This window comes from Ranitomeya imitator, chromosome 3 (assembly GCF_032444005.1).
Source record: "Ranitomeya imitator isolate aRanImi1 chromosome 3, aRanImi1.pri, whole genome shotgun sequence".
Taxonomy (NCBI): Eukaryota; Metazoa; Chordata; class Amphibia; order Anura; family Dendrobatidae; genus Ranitomeya; species Ranitomeya imitator.
The window spans coordinates 326,804,076-326,830,334 of NC_091284.1; the positions used below are offsets into that span (position 1 = coordinate 326,804,076).

Genomic DNA, 26,259 nt, shown 5'->3' on the forward strand with positions numbered 1-26,259 from the left:
TGTATTACATATACACAGACACTGCATACCAAGTACAGATCTCCTGTGTATAATGGCACTTATAGAGATATTAGTATTGTGTTTTTTATTAATGATCAGTATTGTAGTTGTTACAGCTGGGAAAAATGAGTCCAAAGGGTGAACCCACAGGACCGTGACAGCGAACCTCCCCTGGGCGAGTAGACCAGGTAGACCACCCCCTATACAGGGAGCGTTAGGAGCAGGACCAGGGGAGACTACTGCTACAGCAGCCGGTACCCAAGAAAGGAAAAGGTAATGTGAAGCGAGGTGAGGACGTTGGAAACCGGACGGAGAGCTGGGCGAAGATACAGGATAACTGACGAGGATGACAAAGACAGCAGGAACGGCAGGAACACAGGAGGGACGGAGGTAACGGATGACCAGAACTAAAGGAAGAAACCAGAAGGGAGACAAAGGTCAGCCACAAGGTATAACAAAACGTAAAATGGAGGATACTCAGGAGAGTACACAGGGAGACAAGAGGGCCAGAGACACTTGCAAAATACAAATGTTAATTAGGCACCGCCAGGCGAAAGAGGCGGCCTGATAAGCAGAGCGGCGGCATACCTTCCGGGTCAGAGTCCTCCAGAAGAATAGAGCAGAGCGGAAAGAGTGGAAGGAGTGGCATGAATCACCGAGATGAGAGTGCGCGTGCGCCGTGAAACCCAGTGTGCGCGTGCACCCTACCAGAAGCAGAGGCTGGCTGCGCGGGCAGGAGAGAAGACGCCGAAGAAGGAGTGGGACCGTGTCGGGACGCCGTGGAGCGGTAAGTATAAAACGGCACCCGGGAAGGTGGCGGTGAAGGCATAACAGTAGTATTCAGTCACTATGTGGTGGTAATATGTTGTCCGGCCATGGTGTGGCGGTAATTGTACCTTGTAAGTGCTATTACTTGGTCACTATGTGGTGGTAATTTATGGTCTGGTCATGGTGTGGTGATATTTGTTCCTTGTATGCAGTATTATTAGTCACCATGTGGTGGTAATATGTGGTCTGGACATGGTGCGGTGGTAATTGTTCTTTGCATGTAGTATTGTTTGGGCACTGTGGTTTTAATATGTTGTGTGGTCATGGTGTGGTGGTATTTATTCATGTATGTGGTATTATTCAGTCACTGTGGTGGTAATATGTGGTCTAGACATGATATGGCGGTCTTTGTTCCTTGTATGTGGTATTATAGGTATCTATGTGGTGGTAATATGTGGTCTGGTCAGTGTGTGTTGGTATTTGTCGGTTACTATGTGGTGGTAATATATGTCTGGTCATGGTGCAGTGGTATTTGTCCCTTGTATATGACATTATTGTCATTTTAAAATTGAAAAATAAATAATAATATACCTAAATTGTATTGGATATTTTAACAAATGTTTAATAGGCTAGAGTAGAGTAGGGCCCAGCCAAAAGAGTCTGCCTTGTCGTTTTGGTGGCTTAAAAAGTCTTTTGGCCAAAACTAAAGCTGCTGGCTATATGTGTGATCTGGTGATGGGAACTGTTAATGTGTGATTGGTGAGAAGTGGAGTTTTTCCAAGAGTGGACGGTGGAACTGCGGACGGACAGTACAAGCGGTGGAGCCTAGGTGGAGTCTCAAGGGGGCCTCGCCTTACCTTAACCCCAATCTATGGAGTATTGTCAAGAGGATGATGAGAAAACAGCCGCACTCAGAGTATTGATTTTCAAATGCGTAACAAAGGTCAGGTATTTATTTAAGTCACCACAGAGGTAGAAAAAAGTGCCAAGGTAACGTTTCAACCCCGTAATGGGTATTTATCAAACAACACTTTCAAGAAGATAGGGATAGGAAAAGGGGAGCCGCAGTGGAATATAGGGTCTCACATGTAGAACTATATGGCAATATTTGGGTAGATCCGGAAAGGCACGGAAGGGAACATAGGTCCTAGTGGGAACTGCGGATCCCGTATGGCGGGTCTCTGTGGTGATGACATACATTTCAGTAGGCCAACATTTTGGATTTTAAAATCATTTTTCAAGCTGTGTTATAAAGTATTCTAATTTACTGAGATAATGACTTATGGGTTTTCATTGGCTGTAAGCCATAATCATCAACATTAACAGAAATAAACACTTTAAATACATCACTCTGTTTGTAATGACTCTATATAATTTGAGTTTCACTTTTTGTATTGAAGAACTGAAGTAAGCTACAGACCAATTTCACTATTGAATGTAGATCTGAAGCTATTTGCTAGGCTGTTAGCTCACAGGATAGCTGAGTTCTTGCCGACGGTAATTTCTCTGAACCAGACGGGTTTTGTGGGAAGAAGAGAGGGGAAGGACAACACGCACAAAATACTGCATCTTATGCACTATGTGAAAATAAATAAACTCCCTCTGGTCCTTCTGGGAAAGGACGCGGAGAAGGCCTTTGACAGGGTGGACTGGACCTACCTTGAGGAGACAATGGGGAGCTTTGGCTTCCCGAGCCAACTGATCTCCACTATAATGAAGATGTATAGAGATCCATCAGCTCGCATAAAAATCAATTGTTCAGTGACCGATAGATTCTTCATTAGAAATGGGACACGGCAGGGGTGCCCACTGTCCCCTCTGTTGTTCGTGCTAACAATGGAACCATTGCTGACTACTACACAACAGTGCCAAGAAATAGAAGGCATCAGAATTGGGGAAACACATCATAAAACTGCAGCTTTTGCTGATGACCTCTTGGTCCTGATGACCAAGCCTCTTAGGGGCTTAGCCGCCCTCTTAAAGATATTGAATAGCTTTGGGGATATGTCAAACTTCAAGGTTAACATGTCCAAATCCGAGGCACTAGACCTAAATATTCCACAAAACATTCTTAAAAAAGCGAAAAATTCATACCATTTGCATGGCCCAAACGATACATTAACTACCCAGGGATTAAAATAGGTAGAACAGATAAAGAGCTATTGGAAACCAACTATTACCCACTGCTTAAAGAAGCAGCTGCAACCATCCAATCCTGGAGGGACCCATATTTCTCTTGGACGGGTAGGAAAAACCTAATAAAAAGCCTGATATTGCCCAAATTCATATATATGTTCCAGGCGCTGCCCATACACATTCCGTCCACTTTCTTAACTAAAGTAAATTCCCTATTTTCTAAATATATCTGGAAAAGTACAAAACCCCGCATAGCCTTCCGCATATTGACTCTACCTAGGAACTGGGGGGGAATGGGAGCCCCGGACATAAAGAAATATTACTATGCCGCAGTACTATCTCGGTCAGTAAGTCAGACAATCCCAAGGAAGCCTGGCAATAGATATAGAGAAGGGAATTTCACCTTTTCCTCTCAGGCCATTCTTATTGACCTTTGTGGGGGGGCTCCCACTTCCTCCACACCCCAATCCGCCTTCCCGTACACTCATAAAAATATGGTCGAAAACACACAGCATTCTAGCACCCCCTTCTTCACCGTTGTTAACCCTCTCTGATATCATAACTCATACAATTGGGAACCAAGCTAAATGTTACCCAATAGATCAAATGATAAATGAGGGAACGCTTCTTACACTAACAGAATTACGTGAAAGACTTCGTCTGACAAACCTTAATTTTTTGCAATACTCAACACTTAAAGAAACACTGAAAAAAATACAATATTTTTCGGATATTACACGCAAGCCTACCTCATTTGAAACTCTGTGTGCTAAGTCGTCCAGACCCACTAAAATACTCCCCATAATCTATCAAACACTTATACTAGACGAACTAAACTTCAAGAGAGCGTACATTTTAGGATGGGAAAAAGATTTAGGATGCACCTTCACGCAGGCGCAAGTATCACACATTTATAAATATTCACACGAACCTACAAACTGCATTAAAACCCAGGAAAATTCTTATAAGATAGTTTCTAGATGGTATATCTCTCAAACGCAACTTCGGACCTGGAGATTGAGTTCTCACGCTGACTGTTGGAGATGCGAATCAGGAGAGGGCGGATATCTTCACCTTTGGTGGTCTTGTCCAGGAATTCATGGTTTCTGGACAATGATAGAACAATTGATAAGAGACGTGACTGGGAAAAAGATACAATTGTCCCCAGAAATAGCGCTCTTGAACTTCCCTGTGTGGCCTAGATACACATGGCTCACCATCCTAGCTCAAAACATATTAGCTGCAGCCAAGTTGCTAATCCCCACATTCTGGAAAACCATGAATGTTCCGACATACCAACAAATGCTGAGGAAGATAGACCAATTATATCACATGGCTGAGCTGGTAGCCTTGGTTAACCATTCGCAACCTAAGTTTGAGGGAATCTGGCTCCCTTGGATCACATTCAGGTCGTCCACCAGGCTGGAAGCAGTTGAAGATTGATTGAACCAAATAACAGAATCTATGATGCCACCCCAAGCCCCCCCCCCCCCCCCCCCGACCCTCGCCACCCCCTCCCCTACGCTCCCCATCCTTTCTCTCCGCCTTTTTCTTTGACCTCTGCACCCCTTGTTTTCCATGACCCTCTCTCTCTCCCTTCTATCTCTTAATTCTCTATGCTATTATATTAGACTTTAAGGAATTGTTATATTCTACATAATCTTTGATGGAGACCTTGGCTCCAGTTCTACTACCATTTTTATTCGGGCTGACTACTCTGTAAAAAGGAGCTCCATTGTCACTGTTTAATGTTAAAAGAGTTAAATGATATACTTATTATTTGTTATTACAAATGTTTTCATTTTTCTGTCTATTTGTAATACTTTTCAATAAAAAAAGAACATTGAAAAGAAAAAAAGAAGAACTGAAGTAAATAAAAATTTTGATGATATTCTAATTTTTTGAGAAAGACCTGTATTTCTGCCTACAATTATGCAGCCAGGCTTTGATTCATGCTGTCTGTAGTTTGAGCAGCATGAATCAAGTGAAAGGTTCCCTATAAATGTTGACAACTATGATTGTTGCAGAGATGTACAGAAGTTGGTGCAGCTCTTTCCAACCAGGGAGAATATGACACACTAGATGGTGGCCTGATTCTAACGCATCGGGTATTCTAGAATATGCATGTCCACGTAGTATATTGGCCAGCCACGTAGTATAGTATATTGCCCAGCCACGTAGTATATTGCCCAGTCATGTAGTATATTGCCCAGCCACGTAGTATATTGCGCAGCCACGTAGTATATTGCCCAGCCACGTAGTATATTACACAGCCACGTAGTATATTGCCCAGTCACGTAGTATATTGCCCAGTCACGTAGTATATTGCCCAGCCACATAGTATCCTGCCCAACCACGTAATATATTGCCCAGTCACGTAGTATATTGCCCAGCCACGTAGTATATTGCCCAGCCATGTAGTATATTGCTCAGTGACATAGTATATTGCCCAGCCACATAGTATATTGCTCAGTTACATAGTGACCTAGTATACAGCACAGAGCCACGTATTATATTGCCCAGCCACGTAGTATATTGGCCAGTCCCGTAATATATTGCCCAGCTACGTAGTATATTGCCCAGCTACGTAGTATATTTCCCAGTCACGTAGTATATTGCTCAGCCACGTACTATAGTATATTGCCCGGCCACGTAGTATATTGCCCAGTCACGTAGTATATTGCCCAGTTACGTAGTATATTGGCCATTGACGTAGTATATTGCCCAGCCACGTAGTATATTGTCCAGTTACGTAGTGTATTGCCCAGTGACGTAGTATATTGCCCAGCCAGGTAGTATAGTATATTGCCCAGCCATGTCATATAGTGCCCAGTTACATAGTATACTGCCCATTGATGTAGTATATTGCTCAGCCACATAGTATATTGCCCAGTTACGTAGTATATTGCCCAGCTACGTATGTCACAGGTTAAAAAATAAAAAATAAACATATACTCACCTTCCGAGGGCCCCTTGCAGTTTGGCCACATGACCGTGACGTCATGGCAGGTCGTTGTCGTGCAGAAGCGCAGGACCTGTGATGACGTCGCGGTCACATGACCGTGACATCATGGCAGGTCGTTCTCGCGCAGGCGCGCAGGACCTGCGATGATGTTGCAGTCACAGTACCGTGACGTCATGGCAGGTCCTTCTCGCACAGGCATGCAGGGCCTGTGATGACATCGCGGTCACATGACATAATGATGATATAATGATTTTTTTTTTATTATTATTTTTAGCATTAGATGTTTTTAGTATTGACGCTGCATAGGCAGCATCAATAATAAAAACTTGGTCACACAGGCTTAATAGCGGCGGTAACGGAGTGAATTACCCGCGGCATAACGCTGTCCGTTACCGCTGGCATTAACCCTGTGTGAGCGGTGAGTGCGGGGAGTATGCAGCGGGTGCCGGGCGCTGACTGCAGGGGAATAGGGAGGGACTAATCGGACTGTGGCCATCACTGATTGGTCATGGCAGCCATGACAGGCAGCTGGCGAGACCAATCAGTGACTTGGATTCCATGACAGACAGAGGCCGCGACCAATGAATATCCGTGACAGACAGAAGGACAGACAGAAAGACGGAAGTGACCCTTAGACAACTTTATATTAGATTCATTTGATTTCTCCTTTCGTCACAAGACTTCTTTCTCTTGCAGTGACTGTCCTGAAACTCTTTCTCCATCGCAGAGCCAGCACAAAACTTCCAAGGACTCAAAGATAAAGCGGTAAAGCTTTGCATACATGGCAACAACGACATATAGAGCGTGTTTCATTAAGACTTTGCGAAGAAGTGCTGGAGTAAGATGCGCCTAATTCATTGCAAGTTCATGCCTGTTAATAAATTAAGTGCGTCTTACAACGGCTATGCACCCCCCTCAGAAATGTTACGCCAGCCATGGTATGGCAAACATTACAGGAGCAAATTGCCACAAAAGTGGCTTAAAGTGTAACCGCCGTTTTAATTTTTATTTCATAAGTCTATACTACACGTGAAAATAAGCAACTTTTTAATATATCTTATCAGTGAAATTGGCTTCTTTCTCTGGCTAATCTATTCTCAAAATTCTCAATTCACATGTAAGATGTGTATTCAGTGAAGACAATAGATTTTGACATTACTGAGATAGTAGAAGACAGGTGCAACGGATAAGATTCTATGTAGAAAGCAGGAGGCGAAAGGAAAGGAGCAGGATGGAGCTAGAGGCAGACCTATTGCCTCATTTGGTCTAATAGAATCTTATCAGTAGAAACTGTCATCGTCCATCTCAGTAATGTAAAAATGTCTTTATATAGATTGCCTGAATACAAATTTTACCCATAAATTGAGAATGAAAAAATGAAAACAATGGTTAAAGAGAACCTGTCAGCAGGATTTTGCACGTTAAAATAAAGGTATGGTTATAATGGCGCTGCTATACTGATTCAATAGATACATTCAATGAAGAAATTTGTGGCTAGGATGACGCCAGCTTGAAATTTCAAATAGGAAGGAGATACAGACACTAGGGCCGCGGAATGGCCAGGGCAGAGCCGAAGACCCTATGATGGCAGGGGGCCAACTGCTGGCATCGGGGTCTCCCGCCTGCTCAGGGGCCCCATAACGGTCGAGCAGGGATATCGATTTTCACTGCTCTACTGCACAATGTAACTCTCTCTCTCTCTCTCTCTCTCTCTCTCTATATATATATATATATATATACAGTGGGGCAAAAAAGTATTTAGTCAGTCAGCAATAGTGCAAGTTCCACCACTTAAAAAGATGAGAGGCGTCTGTAATTTACATCATAGGTAGACCTCAACTATGGGAGACAAACTGAGAAAGCAAAATCCAGAAAATCACATTGTCTGTTTTTTTAACATTTTATTTGCATATTATGGTGGAAAATAAGTATTTGGTCAGAAACAAACAATCAAGATTTCTGGCTCTCACAGACCTGTAACTTCTTCTTTAAGAGTCTCCTCTTTCCTCCACTCATTACCTGTAGTAATGGCACCTGTTTAAACTTGTTATCAGTATAAAAAGACACCTGTGCACACCCTCAAACAGTCTGACTCCAAACTCCACTATGGTGAAGACCAAAGAGCTGTCAAAGGACACCAGAAACAAAATTGTAGCCTTGCACCAGGCTGGGAAGACTGAATCTGCAATAGCCAACCAGCTTGGAGTGAAGAAATCAACAGTGGGAGCAATAATTAGAAAATGGAAGACATACAAGACCACTGATAATCTCCCTCGATCTGGGGCTCCATGCAAAATCCCACCCCGTGGGGTCAGAATGATCACAAGAACGGTGAGCAAAAATCCCAGAACCACGCGGGGGGACCTAGTGAATGAACTGCAGAGAGCTGGGACCAATGTAACAAGGCCTACCATAAGTAACACACTACGCCACCTGTTATGGCTGGCAATCAGGCAACACAGCGTGCAGTAATCAGCGCACATACAGAGATCTGGCAATAACCAAAAAACAATAGGACGAGCTCTGAGACGTGGAATCTCTGTAGACTGCAGTACCTGATCTATCCTCACACAACTATAAGCAGCAGTGGATTGCGCCTAACACTACCTATGCAACTCGGCACTGCCTGAGGAGCTGACTAGCCTGAAGATAGAAATACAAGCCTGACTTACCTCAGAGAAATACCCCAAAGGAATAGGCAGCCCCCCACATATAATGACTGTTAGCAAGATGAAAAGACAAACGTAGGAATGAAATAGATTCAGCAAAGTGAGGCCCGATATTCTAGACAGAGCGAGGATAGCAAAGAGAACTATGCAGTCTACAAAAAACCCTAAAACGAAAACCACGCAAAGGGGCAAAAAGACCCACCGTGCCGAACTAACAGCACGGCGGTGCACCCCTTTGCTTCTCAGAGCTTCCAGCAAAAGTTAATAGCAAGCTGGACAGAAAAAACAGAAAACAAACTAGAAGCACTTATCTAGCAGAGCAGCAGGCCCAAGGAAAGATGCAGTAGCTCAGATCCAACACTGGAACATTGACAAGGAGCAAGGAAGACAGACTCAGGTGGAGCTAAATAGCAAGGCAGCCAACGAGCTCACCAAAACACCTGAGGGAGGAAGCCCAGAGACTGCAATACCACTTGTGACCACAGAAGTGAATTCAGCCACAGAATTCACAACAGTACCCCCCCCTTGAGGAGGGGTCACCGAACCCTCACCAGAACCCCCAGGCCGACCAGGATGAGCCACATGAAAGGCACGAACAAGATCTGGGGCATGGACATCAGAGGCAAAAACCCAGGAATTATCTTCCTGAGCATAACCCTTCCATTTGACCAGATACTGGAGTTTCCGTCTAGAGACACGAGAATCCAAAATCTTCTCCACAATATACTCCAATTCCCCCTCCACCAAAACAGGGGCAGGAGGCTCCACAGATGGAACCATAGGTGCCACGTATCTCCTCAACAACGACCTATGGAATACATTATGTATGGAAAAGGAGTCTGGGAGGATCAGACGAAAAGACACCGGATTGAGAATCTCAGAAATCCTATACGGACCAATAAAACGAGGTTTAAATTTAGGAGAGGAAACCTTCATAGGAATATGACGAGAAGATAACCAAACCAGATCCCCAACACGAAGTCGGGGTCCCACACGGCGTCTGCGATTAGCGAAAAGCTGAGCCTTCTCCTGGGACAAGGTCAAATTGTCCACTACCTGAGTCCAGATCTGCTGCAACCTGTCCACCACAGAATCCACACCAGGACAGTCCGAAGACTCAACCTGTCCTGAAGAGAAACGAGGATGGAACCCAGAATTGCAGAAAAATGGAGAGACCAGGGTAGCCGAGCTGGCCCGATTATTAAGGGCGAACTCAGCCAACGGCAAAAATGACACCCAATCATCCTGGTCAGCGGAAACAAAACATCTCAGATATGTTTCCAAGGTCTGATTGGTTCGTTCGGTCTGGCCATTAGTCTGAGGATGGAAGGCCGAGGAGAAAGATAGGTCAATGCCCATCCTACCACAAAAGGCTCGCCAGAACCTCGAGACAAACTGGGAACCTCTGTCAGAAACAATATTCTCAGGAATGCCATGTAAACGAACCACATGCTGGAAGAACAAAGGCACCAAATCAGAGGAGGAAGGCAATTTAACCAAGGGCACCAGATGGACCATTTTAGAAAAGCGATCACAGACCACCCAAATGACCGACATTTTTTGAGAAACGGGAAGGTCAGAAATGAAATCCATCGAAATATGTGTCCAAGGCCTCTTCGGAGACCGGCAAGGGCAAAAGCAACCCACTGGCACGTGAACAGCAGGGCTTAGCCCTAGCACAAATTCCACAGGACTGCACAAAAGCACGCACATCCCGCGACAGAGATGGCCACCAGAAGGATCTAGCAACCAACTCCCTGGTACCAAAGATTCCTGGATGACCGGCCAGCACCGAACAATGAAGTTCAGAGATAACTTTACTAGTCCACCTATCAGGGACGAACAGTTTCTCGGCCGGACAACGATCAGGTTTATTAGCCTGAAATTTCTGCAACACTCTCCGCAAATCAGGGGAGATGGCAGACACAATGACTCCTTCCTTGAGGATACTCGCCGGCTCAGATAACCCCGGAGAGTCGGGCACAAAACTCCTAGACAGAGCATCCGCCTTCACATTTTTAGAGCCCGGAAGGTATGAAATCACAAAATCAAAACGAGCAAAAAATAACGACCAACGGGCCTGTCTAGGATTCAAGCGCTTGGCAGACTCAAGATAAGTAAGGTTCTTATGATCAGTCAAAACCACCACGCGATGCTTAGCACCCTCAAGCCAATGACGCCACTCCTCGAATGCCCACTTCATGGCCAGCAACTCTCGGTTGCCCACATCATAATTACGCTCAGCAGCAGAAAATTTCCTGGAAAAGAAAGCACATGGTTTGAACACTGAGCAACCAGAACCTCTCTGTGACAAAACCGCCCCTGCACCAATCTCAGAAGCATCAACCTCGACCTGGAACGGAAGAGAAACATCAGGTTGACACAACACAGGGGCACAGCAAAAACGACGCTTCAACTCCTGAAAAGCTTCCACGGCAGCAGAAGACCAATTAACCAAATCAGCACCCTTCTTGGTCAAATCGGTCAATGGTCTGGCAATGCTAGAAAAATTACAGATGAAGCGACGATAAAAATTAGCAAAGCCCAGGAATTTCTGCAGACTTTTTAGAGATGTCGGCTGAGTCCAATCCTGGATGGCCTGAACCTTAACCGGATCCATCTCGATAGTAGAAGGGGAAAAGATGAACCCCAAAAATGAAACTTTCTGCACACCGAAGAGACACTTTGATCCCTTCACGAACAAGGAATTAGCACGCAGTACCTGGAAAACCATTCTGACTTGCTTCACATGAGACTCCCAATCATCTGAGAAGATCAAAATGTCATCCAAGTAAACAATCAAGAATTTATCCAGATACTCACGGAAAATGTCATGCATAAAAGACTGAAAAACAGATGGAGCATTGGCAAGTCCGAACGGCATCACCAGATACTCAAAATGACCCTCGGGCGTATTAAATGCCGTTTTCCATTCATCTCCCTGCCTGATTCTCACCAGATTATACGCACCACGAAGATCAATCTTAGTAAACCAACCCCAGCTGGTTACCGACATAGAGTTCCAATCCAATACTGGATTATGGGTTTGTAGCCATGGCAACCCCAACACGACCACATCATGCAAATTATGCAGTACCAGAAAGCGAATAACTTCCTGATGTGCAGGAGCAATGCACATGGTCAGCTGGGCCCAGTACTGAGGCTTATTCTTGGCCAAAGGTGTAGCATCAATTCCTCTCAACGGACTAGGACACCGCAAAGGCTCCAAGAAAAATCCACAACGTTTAGCATAATCCAAATCCATCAGATTCAGGGCAGCGCCTGAATCCACAAACGCCATGACAGAATACGATGACAAAGAGCACATTAAGGTAATGGACAAAAGGAATTTGGACTGTACAGTACCAATAACGGCAGAGCTATCGAACCGCCTAGTGCGTTTAGGACAATTAGAAATAGCATGAGTAGAATCACCACAATAGAAACACAGTCTGTTCAGACGTCTGTGTTCTTGCCGTTCTACTTTAGTCATAGTCCTGTCGCACTGCATAGGCTCAGGTTTACTCTCAGACAATATCGCCAGATGGTGCACAGATTTACGCTCGCGCAAGCGACGACCGATCTGAATGGCCAAGGACATAGACTCATTCAAACCAGCAGGCATAGGAAATCCCACCATTACATCCTTAACCCTCCGTCACATACAACTGATCTGACAGGCGCTTCTCTTTTACTTTCATTTCTCCTTCCTCACCAGATTGTGAGGAAACCCCCTCCCTCCAGGTAGTCTCCTGTCTCTTGAAGGTCTGTGAAACCTGATATCACAGTTGGATTTCAGAGCTTCAGGGGAGAGGATATAGCTGCACAGATCTCTCAGGCTCATTGTATGTGAATACGTCACATTCAGTAAGGTTGGTATTTTATGTTTTTATTCATCACAATAGTTTATTTAGCTTGTTTTATGAATGTATAGCACAAAATGTGAGGATATTTCATAGAAATATGGGAGATTTTATAAAAGAAAGTGTGCTGCTCAGGCATATACAGTAGTTCCCTAACATATTCCTTCTCTTGCTTCAGATTATCTGCTGAAATGGAGAGGAAAATGTACAATTTATCCAAACAACTTGATGTTGAGGAAGTAACAAACATGCTGTTAGATGATAGAGACCTCACACTGAATGAGGATTTAGGAGAGGAAAGTGAGATTGATTCTCATGATGAGGTGGAAGAATGTGTCCTGGATTCTGAAACAGAGCAAGATGGTGACAGTGGTGAGGATGAAGAAGTTGGATCATATTATATTGGAAAAGATAAAAATACTAAATGGAACAAGAAGCCATTCCAGAAAAAACGTAGGGAACCTTTAAACATTATTACTCACCTTCCTGCAGTAATAGGAACTGCACGTAATGCAAAAACTGCAGTTGAATGCTGGAACAGTATATTTACAGATGACATTCTGGACTCTATTGTCACATATACCAACCAATATATAGACATTATAAAGGACAAGTACATCTGCAACAGAACCATCAAGCCCACAGATGAACTGCGTGCTTTTTTTGGATTACTGTACCTTGCAGGAGCTTATAGGGCAAATAGACAAAGTTTGGAGGAACTTTGGGTTAAAGATGGGGATGGAGTTGAAAAATTTAGCCTTGTTATGTCCATAAACAGATTCAAGATTCTAATTCGTTGCCTTCGGTTTGACGACAGAACTACCCGAACCGAACGCAAAACACATGACCGACTTGCTCCAATTCGTGATATATTTCAAAGATTTGTTGTAAACTGTAAACAAAGTTATTACCCTGGAGAGAATCTCACTATTGATGAAATGCTCCCTGGTTTTCGTGGTAGATGTGCCTTTCGTCAATATATTCCATCAAAGCCAAACAAATATGGAATAAAAATGTATGCCCTTGTTGATGCCAGTAAGATCTACACTTACAACCTGGAAGTTTATGCAGGAAAACAACCAGAAGGTCCTTACTGTGTGAGGAACAAACCCATTGATGTTGTAAAAAGACTGGCTGAACCCTTATTTGGATCGGATCGCAATATTACAGCTGACAATTGGTTTACAAGTTGTGATCTGATTGATTATCTGAAAATTCAGAAGCTGTCATATGTGGGAACTGTAAGAAAAAACAAAAGGGAATTGCCGCCACAGTTTGTAAGTGTGAAAGAGAGACAACAGTACAGCAGTATGTTTGCATTCCATAATGGAAAGGCTTTAGTTTCCTATGTACCACATGCCAAAAAAATCGTACTTCTTCTATCAACACTTCATGATGATGCTGCCATCGATCCTGGGACTGGGGCAGAAAAAAAACCGGAGATAATTACATTTTACAATGCCACCAAAGGGGGTGTGGATACAGCAGATCAGATGTGCTCCACTTTCAACGTCAGCAGAAACATCAAACGCTGGCCAATGGTCATATTTTTTGCTATGTTGAATTTGGGTGGTATAAATTCACAAGTAATTTATCTTGAAAACAAGCTTGAACCACTCCGTAGACGATTGTATCTGAAAAAATTGGCCCATGAACTAGTACTTGGAGAGCTACGCAGGAGAAGCGTGAAAACAATCGGTATCCCCTCTCGCCTTCAAGTTCAGCTCAAAAGGTTCCGCCCAGAAGATGATGGTGAAAAGTCACCATCTGCACCACCTCACAAAAGAAGGAGATGCACCACCTGCCAAACGGAAAGCGGAACCAGAAGGCTTTCAAATTATGAATGTCTCAAATGTCATAAAGCAATTTGCCTGACACATGCAAAAATGGTGTGTAATTCTTGCTATTTGCTCTGCAAGTGTGACTTTTCTGGGGAAACCTCAGCATCTACTTCTGATTGAATATGTTTTAATAGTACTTAAGGTACCTTAAAATGAAGTTTGTGTTCAAAAATTTTCTTTGTACATTTTTTTGAGAGAGTCGAACTGGGGACTATTTGGCGGGAGTTTTGAAAAGTTTGTATTTCATAGTTATTAGTTTTATGTTAAGTAAATGTTTTTTTTTGCAACTGATTATGTGTAGTCTCTTTTATTACATCCCTATGAAGGTCACTGATCACTTTTAGAGCACTGAAATTGCAAACATTAGATATTATAGGTATTTTTCCAGCAGGCGCCTGACAGGCACATTGTTTGTGAACTCGTTAGTCCGAATATTGTATGTGACGGAGGGTTAAGAGCTTCAGAGAGACCCTTTCTGAACAAAGCCGCTAGTGCAGATTCATTCCACAGAGTGAGTACTGACCACTTCCTAAATTTCTGACAATATACTTCTACATCATCCTGACCCTGGCATAAAGCCAGCAGATTTTTCTCAGCCTGATCCACTGAATTAGGCTCATCGTAAAGCAATCCCAGCGCCTGGAAAAATGCATCAACATTACTCAGTGCAGGGTCTCCTGGTGCAAGAGAAAACGCCCAGTCCTGTGGGTCGCCGCGTAAAAAAGAAATAATAATCAAAACCTGTTGAATAGGATTACCAGAAGAATGAGGTTTCAAGGCCAAAAATAGCTTACAATTATTTCTGAAGCTCAGGAACTTAGTTCTGTCACCAAAAAACAAATCAGGAATCGGAATTCTTGGTTCTAGCATCGATTTCTGATCAATAGTATCTTGAATCTTTTGTACATTTACAACGAGATTATCCATTGAGGAGCACAGAGCCTGAATATCCATGTCCACAGCTGTGTCCTGAAGCACTCTAATGTCTAGGGGAAAAAAAAGACTGAAGACAGAGCTAAGAAAAAAAAATGCTGTCAGGATTTCTTTTTTCCCTCTATTGGGAATCATTGGTGTGGCTCCTTGTACTGTTATGGCTGGCAATCAGGCAACACAGCGTGCAGTAATCAGCGCACATACAGAGATCTGGCAATAACCAAAAAACAATAGGACGAGCTCTGAGACGTGGAATCTCTGTAGACTGCAGTACCTGATCTATCCTCACACAACTATAAGCAGCAGTGGATTGCGCCTAACACTACCTATGCAACTCGGCACTGCCTGAGGAGCTGACTAGCCTGAAGATAGAAATACAAGCCTGACTTACCTCAGAGAAATACCCCAAAGGAATAGGCAGCCCCCCACATATAATGACTGTTAGCAAGATGAAAAGACAAACGTAGGAATGAAATAGATTCAGCAAAGTGAGGCCCGATATTCTAGACAGAGCGAGGATAGCAAAGAGAACTATGCAGTCTACAAAAAACCCTAAAACGAAAACCACGCAAAGGGGCAAAAAGACCCACCGTGCCGAACTAACAGCACGGCGGTGCACCCCTTTGCTTCTCAGAGCTTCCAGCAAAAGTTAATAGCAAGCTGGACAGAAAAAACAGAAAACAAACTAGAAGCACTTATCTAGCAGAGCAGCAGGCCCAAGGAAAGATGCAGTAGCTCAGATCCAACACTGGAACATTGACAAGGAGCAAGGAAGACAGACTCAGGTGGAGCTAAATAGCAAGGCAGCCAACGAGCTCACCAAAACACCTGAGGGAGGAAGCCCAGAGACTGCAATACCACTTGTGACCACAGAAGTGAATTCAGCCACAGAATTCACAACAGCCACCATGGACTCAGATCCTGCAGTGCCAGACGTGTCCCACTGCTTAAGCCAGTACATGTCCGGGCCTGTCTGAAGTTTGCTAGAGAGCATTTGGATGATCCAGAGGAGTTTTGGGAGAATGTCCTATAGTCTGATGAAACCAAAGTGGAACTGTTTGGTAGAAACACAACTTGTCGTGTTTGGAGGAAAAAGAATACTGAGTTGCATCCATCAAACACCATACCTACTGTAAAGCATGGTGGTGGAAACATCATGCTTTGGGGCTGTTTCTCTGCAAAGGGGCCATGACGACTGATCCGGGTACATGAAAGAATGAATGGGGCCATGTATCGTGAGATTTTGAGTGCAAACCTCCTTCCATCAGCAAGGGCATTGAAGATGAAACGTGGCTGGGTCTTTCAACATGACAATGATCCAAAGCACACCGCCAGGGCAACGAAGGAGTGGCTTCGTAAGAAGCATTTCAAGGTCCTGGAGTGGCCTAGCCAGTCTCCAGATCTCAACCCTATAGAAAACCTTTGGAGGGAGTTGAAAGTCCGTGTTGCCAAGCGAAAAGCCAAAAACATCACTGCTCTAGAGGAGATCTGCATGGAGGAATGGGCCAACATACCAACAACAGTGTGTGGCAACCTTGTGAAGACTTACAGAAAACGTTTGACCTCTGTCATTGCCAACAAAGGATATATTACAAAGTATTGAGATGAAATTTTGTTTCTGACCAAATACTTATTTTCCACCATAATATGCAGATAAAATGTTAAAAAAACAGACAATGTGATTTTCTGGATTTTTTTTTTCTCAGTTTGTCTCCCATAGTTGAGGTCTACCTATGATGTAAATTACAGACGTCTCTCATCTTTTTAAGTGGTGGAACTTGCACTATTGCTGACTGACTAAATACTTTTTTGCCCCACTGTATATATATATATATATATATATATATATATATATATGTGACTGCAATGCACTCCTGCGGCCTCAATACGCTTCTGAACGCATCCTGAGAAACACATAGCGACCATCACTATTAACACCAGTCGCTGCCTCACATACCCCGTTCAAACTTGTGTGGTTGAACATTTGTCACCATACAGGGGGCCAATAACAGGGCATCCGTATTTCCCTGTGACTTCCCCGCTCGATATTCCACGGTAAAATTGAAATTTTGCAAAGACAGGAACCATCGGATGACCCGTGCATTTCTCTCCTTGGCATTCCTCATCCAGACCAAGGGTGAATGATCTGTCACCAAGCGAAATGGTCGACCAAGCAAATAATAGTGTAGGGACTTTGTCCACTGAGAAGAAAAAGGTATACCCGCACTGCTGCCTACGCGATCACCTATCTGTGTGCTGTAAAATGCTTTACCAGTGCCTTTACCTCCTATTCAATTGCAAGGGCACTAGGGGTGCATAACCAAGAGAGTGCATGACATCCAAAAAAGAAGAAAAAAAGTAGTTAGCACTCACCAAGCCCGTTGCTGTAAAAGTCTTAATTAGGACATGGACAGGGAGAACATGATGGTCCAGGGATGACAGCTGATTCGCGCTACATGCGCTTCCACAGATCGGGATCTGTGGAAGCACATGTAGCGCGAAACAGCTGTCATCCCTGGACCATCATGTTCTCCCTGTCCATGTCCTAATAAAGACTTTTACAGCAACGGGCTTGGTGAGTGCTAACTGTTGTGAATTCTGTGGCAGAGCTCCCTCCTGTGGTCACAAGTGGTACTTCGGCTGATTCTCTCTGTGAGCTTCCGTTGGTGGAGGAGAGTGGTACTGCGGCTTCTGAGTTTCCTTCCTCAGGTGATGTGGTGAAGTCGTTAGGTGCTGCTCTATTTAACTCCACCTAGTGCTTTGATCCTGGCCTCCAGTCAATGTTCTAGTATTGGACCTGTTTCCTCCTGGATCGTTCCTGTGGCCTGCTGCTCTGCATAGCTAAGTTCCGCTTTGCTATTTTGTTTGCTGTTTTTTCTGTCCAGCTTGTCTATTTGTTTTTTCTTGCTTGCTGGAAGCTCTGGGACGCAGAGGGTGTACCTCCGTGCTGTTAGTTCGGTACGGAGGGTCTTTTTGCCCCCTTTGCGTGGTTTTTGTAGGGTTTTGTGTTGATCTTAAAGTTACCTTTCCTATTCTCGCTCTGTTCCGAAAGTCGGGCCTCACTTTGCTAAATCTATTTCATCTCTACGTTTGTCTTTTCATCTTAACTCACAATCATTATATGTGGGGGCTGCCTTTTCCTTTGGGGTATTTCTCTGAGGCAAGGTAGGCTTATTTTCTATCTTCAGGCTAGCTAGTTTCTCAGGCTGTGCCGAGTTGCATAGGGAGCGTTAGGCGCAATCCACGGCTGCCTCTAGTGTGATTGGAGAGGATTAGGGATTGCGGTCAGCAGAGTTCCCACGTCTCAGAGCTCGTTCTATGTTTTTGGGTTAATGTCAGGTCATTGTATGTGCTCTGACCTCTATGTCCATTGTGGTACTGAATTACCTTATCATAACAGTACTAGAGGCCCAAAGTACTAATGATTCTCAATAGAGGGAAAACAGAAGTTCTGAGACCATTTTTTTTCTCTGCACTGTGTTTTGCCTTTTTTTTCCCCTAGACATTTGGGTGGTTCAGGACACATGTGTAGCGATGGACATTAAAGGTCTGTCTTCATGTGTGGATCAGCTCACGGCAAGAGTACAAAATATTCAAGACTTTGTGGTTCAGAATTCTATGTTAGAACCGAGAATTCCTATTCCTGATTTGTTTTTTGGAGCTAGAACTAAATTTCTGAGTTTCAAAAATAATTGTAAACTATTTCTGGCTTTGAAACCTCGCTCCTCTGGTGACCCAGTTCAACAAGTTAGGATCATTATTTCTTTTTTACGTGGCGACCCTCAGGACTGGGCATTTTCTCTTGCGTCAGGAGATCCTGCATTAAGTAATATCGATGCGTTTTTCCTGGCGCTCGGATTGCTGTACGATGAACCTAATTCAGTGGATCAGGCAGAGAAAAATTTGCTGGCTCTGTGTCAGGGTCAGGATGAGATAGAGGTATATTGTCAGAAATTTAGAAAGTGGTCCGTACTCACTCAATGGAATGAAGGTGCGCTCGCAGCTATTTTCAGAAAGTGTCTCTCTGAAGCCCTTAAGGATGTCATGGTGGGATTTCCTATGCCTGCTGGTCTGAATGAGTCTATGTCTTTGGCCATTCAGATCGGTCGACGCTTGCGTGAGCGTAAATCTGTGCACCATTTGGCGGTATTACCTGAGCTTAAACCTGAGCCTATGCAGTGCGATAGGACTTTGACCAGAGTTGAACGGCAAGAACACAGACGTCTGAATGGGCTGTGTTACTACTGTGGTGATTCCACTCATGCTATCTCTGATTGTCCTAAGCGCACTAAGCGGTTCGCTAGGTCTGCCACCATTGGTACGATACAGTCAAAATTTCTTCTGTCCGTTACCTTGATTTGCTCTTTGTCATCGTATTCTGTCATGGCATTTGTGGATTCAGGCGCTGCCCTGAATTTGATGGACTTGGAGTATGCTAGGCGTTGTGGGTTTTTCTTGGAGCCCTTGCAGTGTCCTATTCCATTGAGAGGAATTGATGCTACGCCTTTGGCCAAGAATAAGCCTCAGTACTGGACCCAGCTGACCATGTGCATGGATCCTGCACATCAGGAGGTTATTCGCTTTCTGGTGTTGCATAATCTGCATGATGTGGTCGTGTTGGGGTTGCCATGGCTACAAGTCCATAATCCAGTATTAGATTGGAAATCCATGTCTGTGTCCAGCTGGGGTTGTCGGGGGGTACATGGTGATGTCCCATTTCTGACTATTTCGTCATCCACCCCTTCTGAGGTTCCAGAGTTCTTGTCTGATTACCGGGATGTATTTGATGAGCCCAAGTCCGATACCCTACCTCCGCATAGGGATTGTGATTGTGCTATCGATTTGATTCCTGGTAGTAAATTCCCAAAAGGTCGACTGTTTAATTTATCTGTGCCTGAGCACGCCGCTATGCGGAGTTATTTGAAGGAGTCCTTGGAGAAGGGGCATATTCGCCCGTCATCGTCGCCATTAGGAGCAGGGTTCTTTTTTGTAGCCAAGAAGGATGGTTCGCTGAGACCTTGTATTGATTACCGCCTTCTAAATAAGATCACGGTTAAATTTCAGTATTCCTTGCCGTTGTTATCTGATTTGTTTGCTCAGATTAAGGGGGCTAGTTGGTTCACCAAGATAGATCTTCGTGGTGCGTATAATCTTGTGCGTATTAAGCGAGGCGATGAATGGAAAACTGCATTTAATACGCCCGAGGGCCATTTTGAGTATCTAGTAATGCCATTCGGACTTGCCAATGCTCCATCAGTGTTTCAGTCCTTTATGCATGACATCTTCCGAGAGTACCTGGATAAATTCCTGATTGTGTACTTGGATGACATTTTGATCTTCTCGGATGATTGGGAGTCTCATGTGAAGCAGGTCAGAACGGTGTTTCAAGTCCTGCGTGCTAATTCTTTGTTTGTGAAGGGATCAAAGTGTCTCTTTGGTGTTCAGAAGGTTTCATTTTTGGGGTTCATCTTTTCCCCTTCTACTATCGAGATGGACCCTGTTAAGGTCCAAGCCATCCATGATTGGACTCAGCCGACATCTCTGAAAAGTCTGCAAAAGTTCCTGGGCTTTGCTAATTTTTATCGTCGCTTCATCTGCAATTTTTCTAGTATTGCTAAACCATTGACCGATTTGACCAAGAAGGGTGCTGATGTGGTCAATTGGTCTTCTGCTGCTGTGGAAGCTTTTCAAGAGTTGAAGCGTCGTTTTTCTTCTGCCCCTGTGTTGTGTCAACCAGATGTTTCGCTTCCATTCCAGGTCGAGGTTGATGCTTCTGAGATTGGAGCAGGGGCTGTTTTGTCGCAGAGAAGTTCTGATTGCTCGGTGATGAAACCATGCGCCTTCTTTTCCAGGAAGTTTTCGCCTGCTGAGCGAAATTATGATGTGGGCAATCGAGAGTTGCTGGCCATGAAGTTGGCATTCGAGGAGTGGCGTCATTGGCTTGAAGGAGCTAAGCATCGCGTGGTGGTCTTGACTGATCATAAGAACTTGACTTATCTCGAGTCTGCCAAGCGGTTGAATCCTAGACAGGCTCGTTGGTCGCTGTTTTTTGCCCGTTTTGACTTTGTGATTTCTTACCTTCCGGGCTCTAAAAATGTGAAGGCGGATGCTCTGTCTAGGAGTTTTGTGCCCGACTCTTCGGGTTTATCTGAGCCGGCAGGTATCCTCAAAGAGGGAGTATTTGTGTCTGCCATCTCCCCTGATTTGCGGCGGGTGCTGCAAAAATTTCAGGCTAATAAACCTGATCATTGCCCAGCGGAGAAACTGTTTGTCCCTGATAGGTGGACGAATAAAGTTATCTCTGAGGTTCATTGTTCGGTGTTGGCTGGTCATCCTGGAATCTTTGGTACCAGAGAGTTAGTGGCTAGATCCTTTTGGTGGCCATCTCTGTCGCGGGATGTGCGTTCTTTTGTGCAGTCCTGTGGGATTTGTGCTCAGGCTAAGCCCTGCTGTTCTCGTGCCAGTGGGTTGCTTTTGCCCTTGCCGGTCCCGAAGAGGCCTTGGACACATATCTCTATGGATTTTATTTCAGATCTTCCCGTCTCTCAAAAGATGTCAGTCATTTGGGTGGTCTGTGATCGCTTCTCTAAGATGGTCCATTTGGTACCCTTGTCTAAATTGCCTTCCTCCTCTGATTTGGTGCCATTGTTCTTCCAGCATGTGGTTCGTTTACATGGCATTCCAGAGAATATCTTTTCTGACAGAGGTTCCCAGTTTGTTTCGAGGTTTTGGCAAGCCTTTTGTGGTAGGGTGGGCATTGACTTGTCTTTTTCCTCGGCTTTCCATCCTCAGACTAATGGCCAGACCGAACAAACCAATCAGACCTTGGAAACATATCTGAGATGCTTTGTTTCTGCTGATCAGGATGACTGGGTGTCCTTTTTGCCTTTGGCTGAGTTTGCCCTTAATAATCGGGCCAGCTCGGCTACCTTGGTTTCGCCGTTTTTCTGCAACTCTGGGTTCCATCCTCGTTTCTCTTCAGGGCAGGTTGAGTCTTCGGACTGTCCTGGTGTGGATACTGTGGTGGACAGGTTGCAGCAGATTTGGTCTCATGTAGTGGACAATTTGACCTTGTCCCAGGAGAAGGCTCAATGTTTCGCTAATCGCAGACGCACTGTGGGTCCCCGACTTCGTGTTGGGGATTTGGTTTGGTTATCTTCTCGTCATATTCCTATGAAGGTTTCCTCTCCTAAGTTTAAACCTCGTTTCATTGATCCGTATAGGATTTCTGAGGTTCTTAATCCTGTGTCTTTTCGTCTGACCCTTCCAGATTCTTTTTCCATACATAACGTATTCCATAGGTCATTGTTGCGGAGATACGTGGCACCTATGGTTCCATCTGTTGATCCTCCTGCCCCGGTTTTGGTGGAGGGGGAGTTGGAGTATATTGTGGAGAAGATTTTGGATTCTGGTGTTTCAAGACGGAAACTCCAGTATCTGGTTAAGTGGAAGGGTTATGCTCAGGAAGATAATTCCTGGGTCTTTGCCTCTGATGTCCATGCTCCCGATCTTGTTCGTGCCTTTCATGTGGCTCATCCTGGTCATCCTGGGGGCTCTGGTGAGGGTTCAGTGACCCCTCCTCAAGGGGGGGGTACTGTTGTGAATTCTGTGGCAGAGCTCCCTCCTGTGGTCACAAGTGGTACTTCGGCTGATTCTCTCTGTGAGCTTCCGTTGGTGGAGGAGAGTGGTACTGCGGCTTCTGAGTTTCCTTCCTCAGGTGATGTGGTGAAGTCGTTAGGTGCTGCTCTATTTAACTCCACCTAGTGCTTTGATCCTGGCCTCCAGTCAATGTTCTAGTATTGGACCTGTTTCCTCCTGGATCGTTCCTGTGGCCTGCTGCTCTGCATAGCTAAGTTCCGCTTTGCTATTTTGTTTGCTGTTTTTTCTGTCCAGCTTGTCTATTTGTTTTTTCTTGCTTGCTGGAAGCTCTGGGACGTAGAGGGTGTACCTCCGTGCCGTTAGTTCGGTACGGAGGGTCTTTTTGCCCCCTTTGCGTGGTTTTTGTAGGGTTTTGTGTTGATCGCAAAGTTACCTTTCCTATCCTCGCTCTGTTCAGAAAGTCGGGCCTCACTTTGCTAAATCTATTTCATCTCTACGTTTGTCTTTTCATCTTAACTCACAGTCATTATATGTGGGGGCTGCCTTTTCCTTTGGGGTATTTCTCTGAGGCAAGGTAGGCTTATTTTCTATCTTCAGGCTAGCTAGTTTCTCAGGCTGTGCCGAGTTGCATAGGGAGCGTTAGGCGCAATCCACGGCTGCCTCTAGTGTGGTTGGAGAGGATTAGGGATTGCGGTCAGCAGAGTTCCCACGTCTCAGAGCTCGTTCTATGTTTTTGGGTTATTGTCAGGTCATTGTATGTGATCTGACCTCTATGTCCATTGTGGTACTGAATTACCTTATCATAACAGCTAACTACTTTTTTTCTTCTTTTTTTAATAGCGTAGGGACTCCAAGGCCCACTTAATGGCCTGGCACTCCTCCTCTATGCTATAATTTTTCTCAGCTGGGGTGAGTTTCCTACTTAGGAAGGTGACAGGATGCTCCTCTCCGATCACCTCCTGCGACAGGACCGCTCCTAGACGCACATTAGATGCATCTGTCTGCACAATGAAGCGTTTCTGAAAGTTGGGGCTAATGAGTACAGGCTGACAGCACAGTGCCACCTTCATGAATTGGTATGCTTCCTCTTCCTGAGGGCTCCACCGAACCATGACCGACTTCTTTCCCTTGAGGATATCAGTAAGAGGTGTTGTTCTCCCCCCAAAATTGGGTATAAACTTCTGGTAATACCCAATGATCCCGTGAACCGCTCTCACCTGTCTGGTGGTAACAGGTCGATGCCAGTTCTGAATGGCCTCAATTTTATTTATTTGAGGTTTGACAACCCCTCGGCTGATCACATACCCCAAGTACCTGACTTCCTCAAGCCCTAGTGCCCATTTCTTGGAATTCGGCATCAAGATCGTGGCTCTGAGTGACTCTTCCACCGCTTGTACCTAGGACAAGTGGGTTTGCCAGTCAGTACTAAAGATGATCATATCATCCAAGTACGCTGATGCATACGTCCGATGGAGTTCTACCACTATATCCATTAGCATCTGGAACGTGGTTGGTGTCCTATGTAGACAAAAGGGCAAGACTTCATAGTGGTTAAGTCCCTCTGGTGTTATAAAGGCGGTCTTTTCTTTGGCCAACTGTAAGCAGCACCTACAAATAATCCTTGGTCAGATTGAGCGTGGTAAAGTACTTGGCCTGACCCAGGTGCTCGATCAGCTTATCCACTCAGGGCATTGGATAAAGGTCGAACTTTGACACCTTGTTCAACTTGCGGAAATCATTGCAAAATCGTAATGACCCATACGGCTTCAGGATTAGCACAATGGGGCTAGCCAGTCACTCCGGGGATCCTTAATTACACCCAGCTGGAGCATTTGTCTCAGCTCACTCACAATGGCTTGTCTCTGGGTCTCGGGCACCCGGTATGGTTTCATTCATACCCTTACATGAGGCTCAGTGACAATGTCATTCTGGATGATGGAGTTACGACCGGGTAATTCTGAGAATACGTTTGCATTCTCTTGGACTAATTTCCGAACCTCTCGACATTGCTGTTTCAAGAGAGTGTCTCCTATTTTTACCACTCTCTTGGCCTCGTCCTTGCCCAGTGTCAGAGGGTTTCCAGGTGGTACAACAGGAGTCACCTTTATGACCAAACATACCCGGTCCTTCCATGCTTTCAACAGGTTGACGTGATACAGCTGTTCAGGTTTCCTTCTCCCGGGCTGGTTAACGCTATAACTTACTTCTCCCACCTTCCCCCATATCTCATATGGCCCTTGCCACTTGATCATGAGCTTGCTCTTTGCGGTGGGCACTGGTACCAACACCTGGTCCGCTTTTTCCAAAGGTCCTGTCCATTGCTCTTTTATTATATACTTGGCTTTGCGTGGCCTGGGCATCCATCAGATGCTCCTTTACTATGGGACATACTGCCGCAATCTGGTCCTGCATGCTTGCCACATGCATGATGACAACATGCGTAGTGGGCTCCTGTTCCCACATCTCCTTGGCTACATCCAGCAGTTCTCGCGGGTGCCTGCCATACAATAGCTCAAATGGGGAGAAGACTGTGGACGCCAGCGGTACCTTGCGGATACCGATCATTAGATTGGACAGTAATATGTATGTCTCAATCCCTCCTGTCCTTGGCGACCACCTTTTTTATCATGGATTTGAGGGTTTTATTAAACCTCTCCACCAACCCGTCGGTTTGTGGGTGGTACACTGACGTACATAGCTGTTTAATCCAGAGCAGCTTACTTAGATTTTTGGTCACCTTGGACATAAAAGGAGTCCCCTGGTCTGTAAGGATCTCTTTTGGTAGCCCAAGGTGACAAAACATGGCAAATAGCTGGCGAGCTATTAGCTTAGCCAAGGTGTGACGGTGAGCTATTGCCTCTGGGTAGCAGGTGGTGTAGTCCACTATGACCAAGATATGTTCATGGCTATGTGCGTATTTCACTATGGAGCCTACCAGGTCCGTTGCTATCCGCTCAAAGGGTACCGCTATGTTGGGCAAAGGTACCAATGGACTCCGGTAGTTTGCGATGGTTGAGGATAGTTGGCACTCCGGACACGTGTCACAGTACATCTGGACCTCCGCGTAGACCACAGGCCAAAAAAAACCCACTGCAGAATACGCTTCTGCGTCTTTTTGGCCCCCAAGCGCCCTCCTAGCATGTGAGTGTGAGCCATGTAGAGCACCGCCTGACGCTAGTATTGGGGCACCACCAGCTGTTATACTACCTTATCCTGGACTTTTTCCACCCAGTATAACAACTCCTGGTGGATAGCCATATGGGGGAAAACTGTCTCTGCACCTGGTTGCTGAGCTACTCCATTAATTTCAACCACCCTTTCTCGTGTCCTGGCCAGGGTAGGATCCTGAAGCTGAGCGGTCCTGAACTTACCAGGAACCACTTCCAGCTCAGGGATCGGTTGGGTCTCCTCGACCTCTCCTGCCAATACCTATAAGGGAAGCCTATCAGGGTTACACTGTGTCCCAATGTTGGCAACCCCTATGA

The 26,259-nt window shown here is 45.0% G+C and overlaps 1 protein-coding gene across 1 annotated transcript in view; it reads left to right on the top strand.

Annotated features, from left to right (window-relative positions):
* LOC138669862 (transcription elongation factor A protein 3-like) overlaps positions 1-26,259 on the top strand; it is a 334,979-nt gene that overhangs the window by 164,374 nt on the left and 144,346 nt on the right. The window contains exon 6 of the mRNA XM_069756695.1: positions 6,566-6,634. Within this exon, the coding sequence (XP_069612796.1) occupies positions 6,566-6,634 (69 nt within the window). The remainder of the gene's footprint in view (positions 1-6,565; positions 6,635-26,259) is intronic.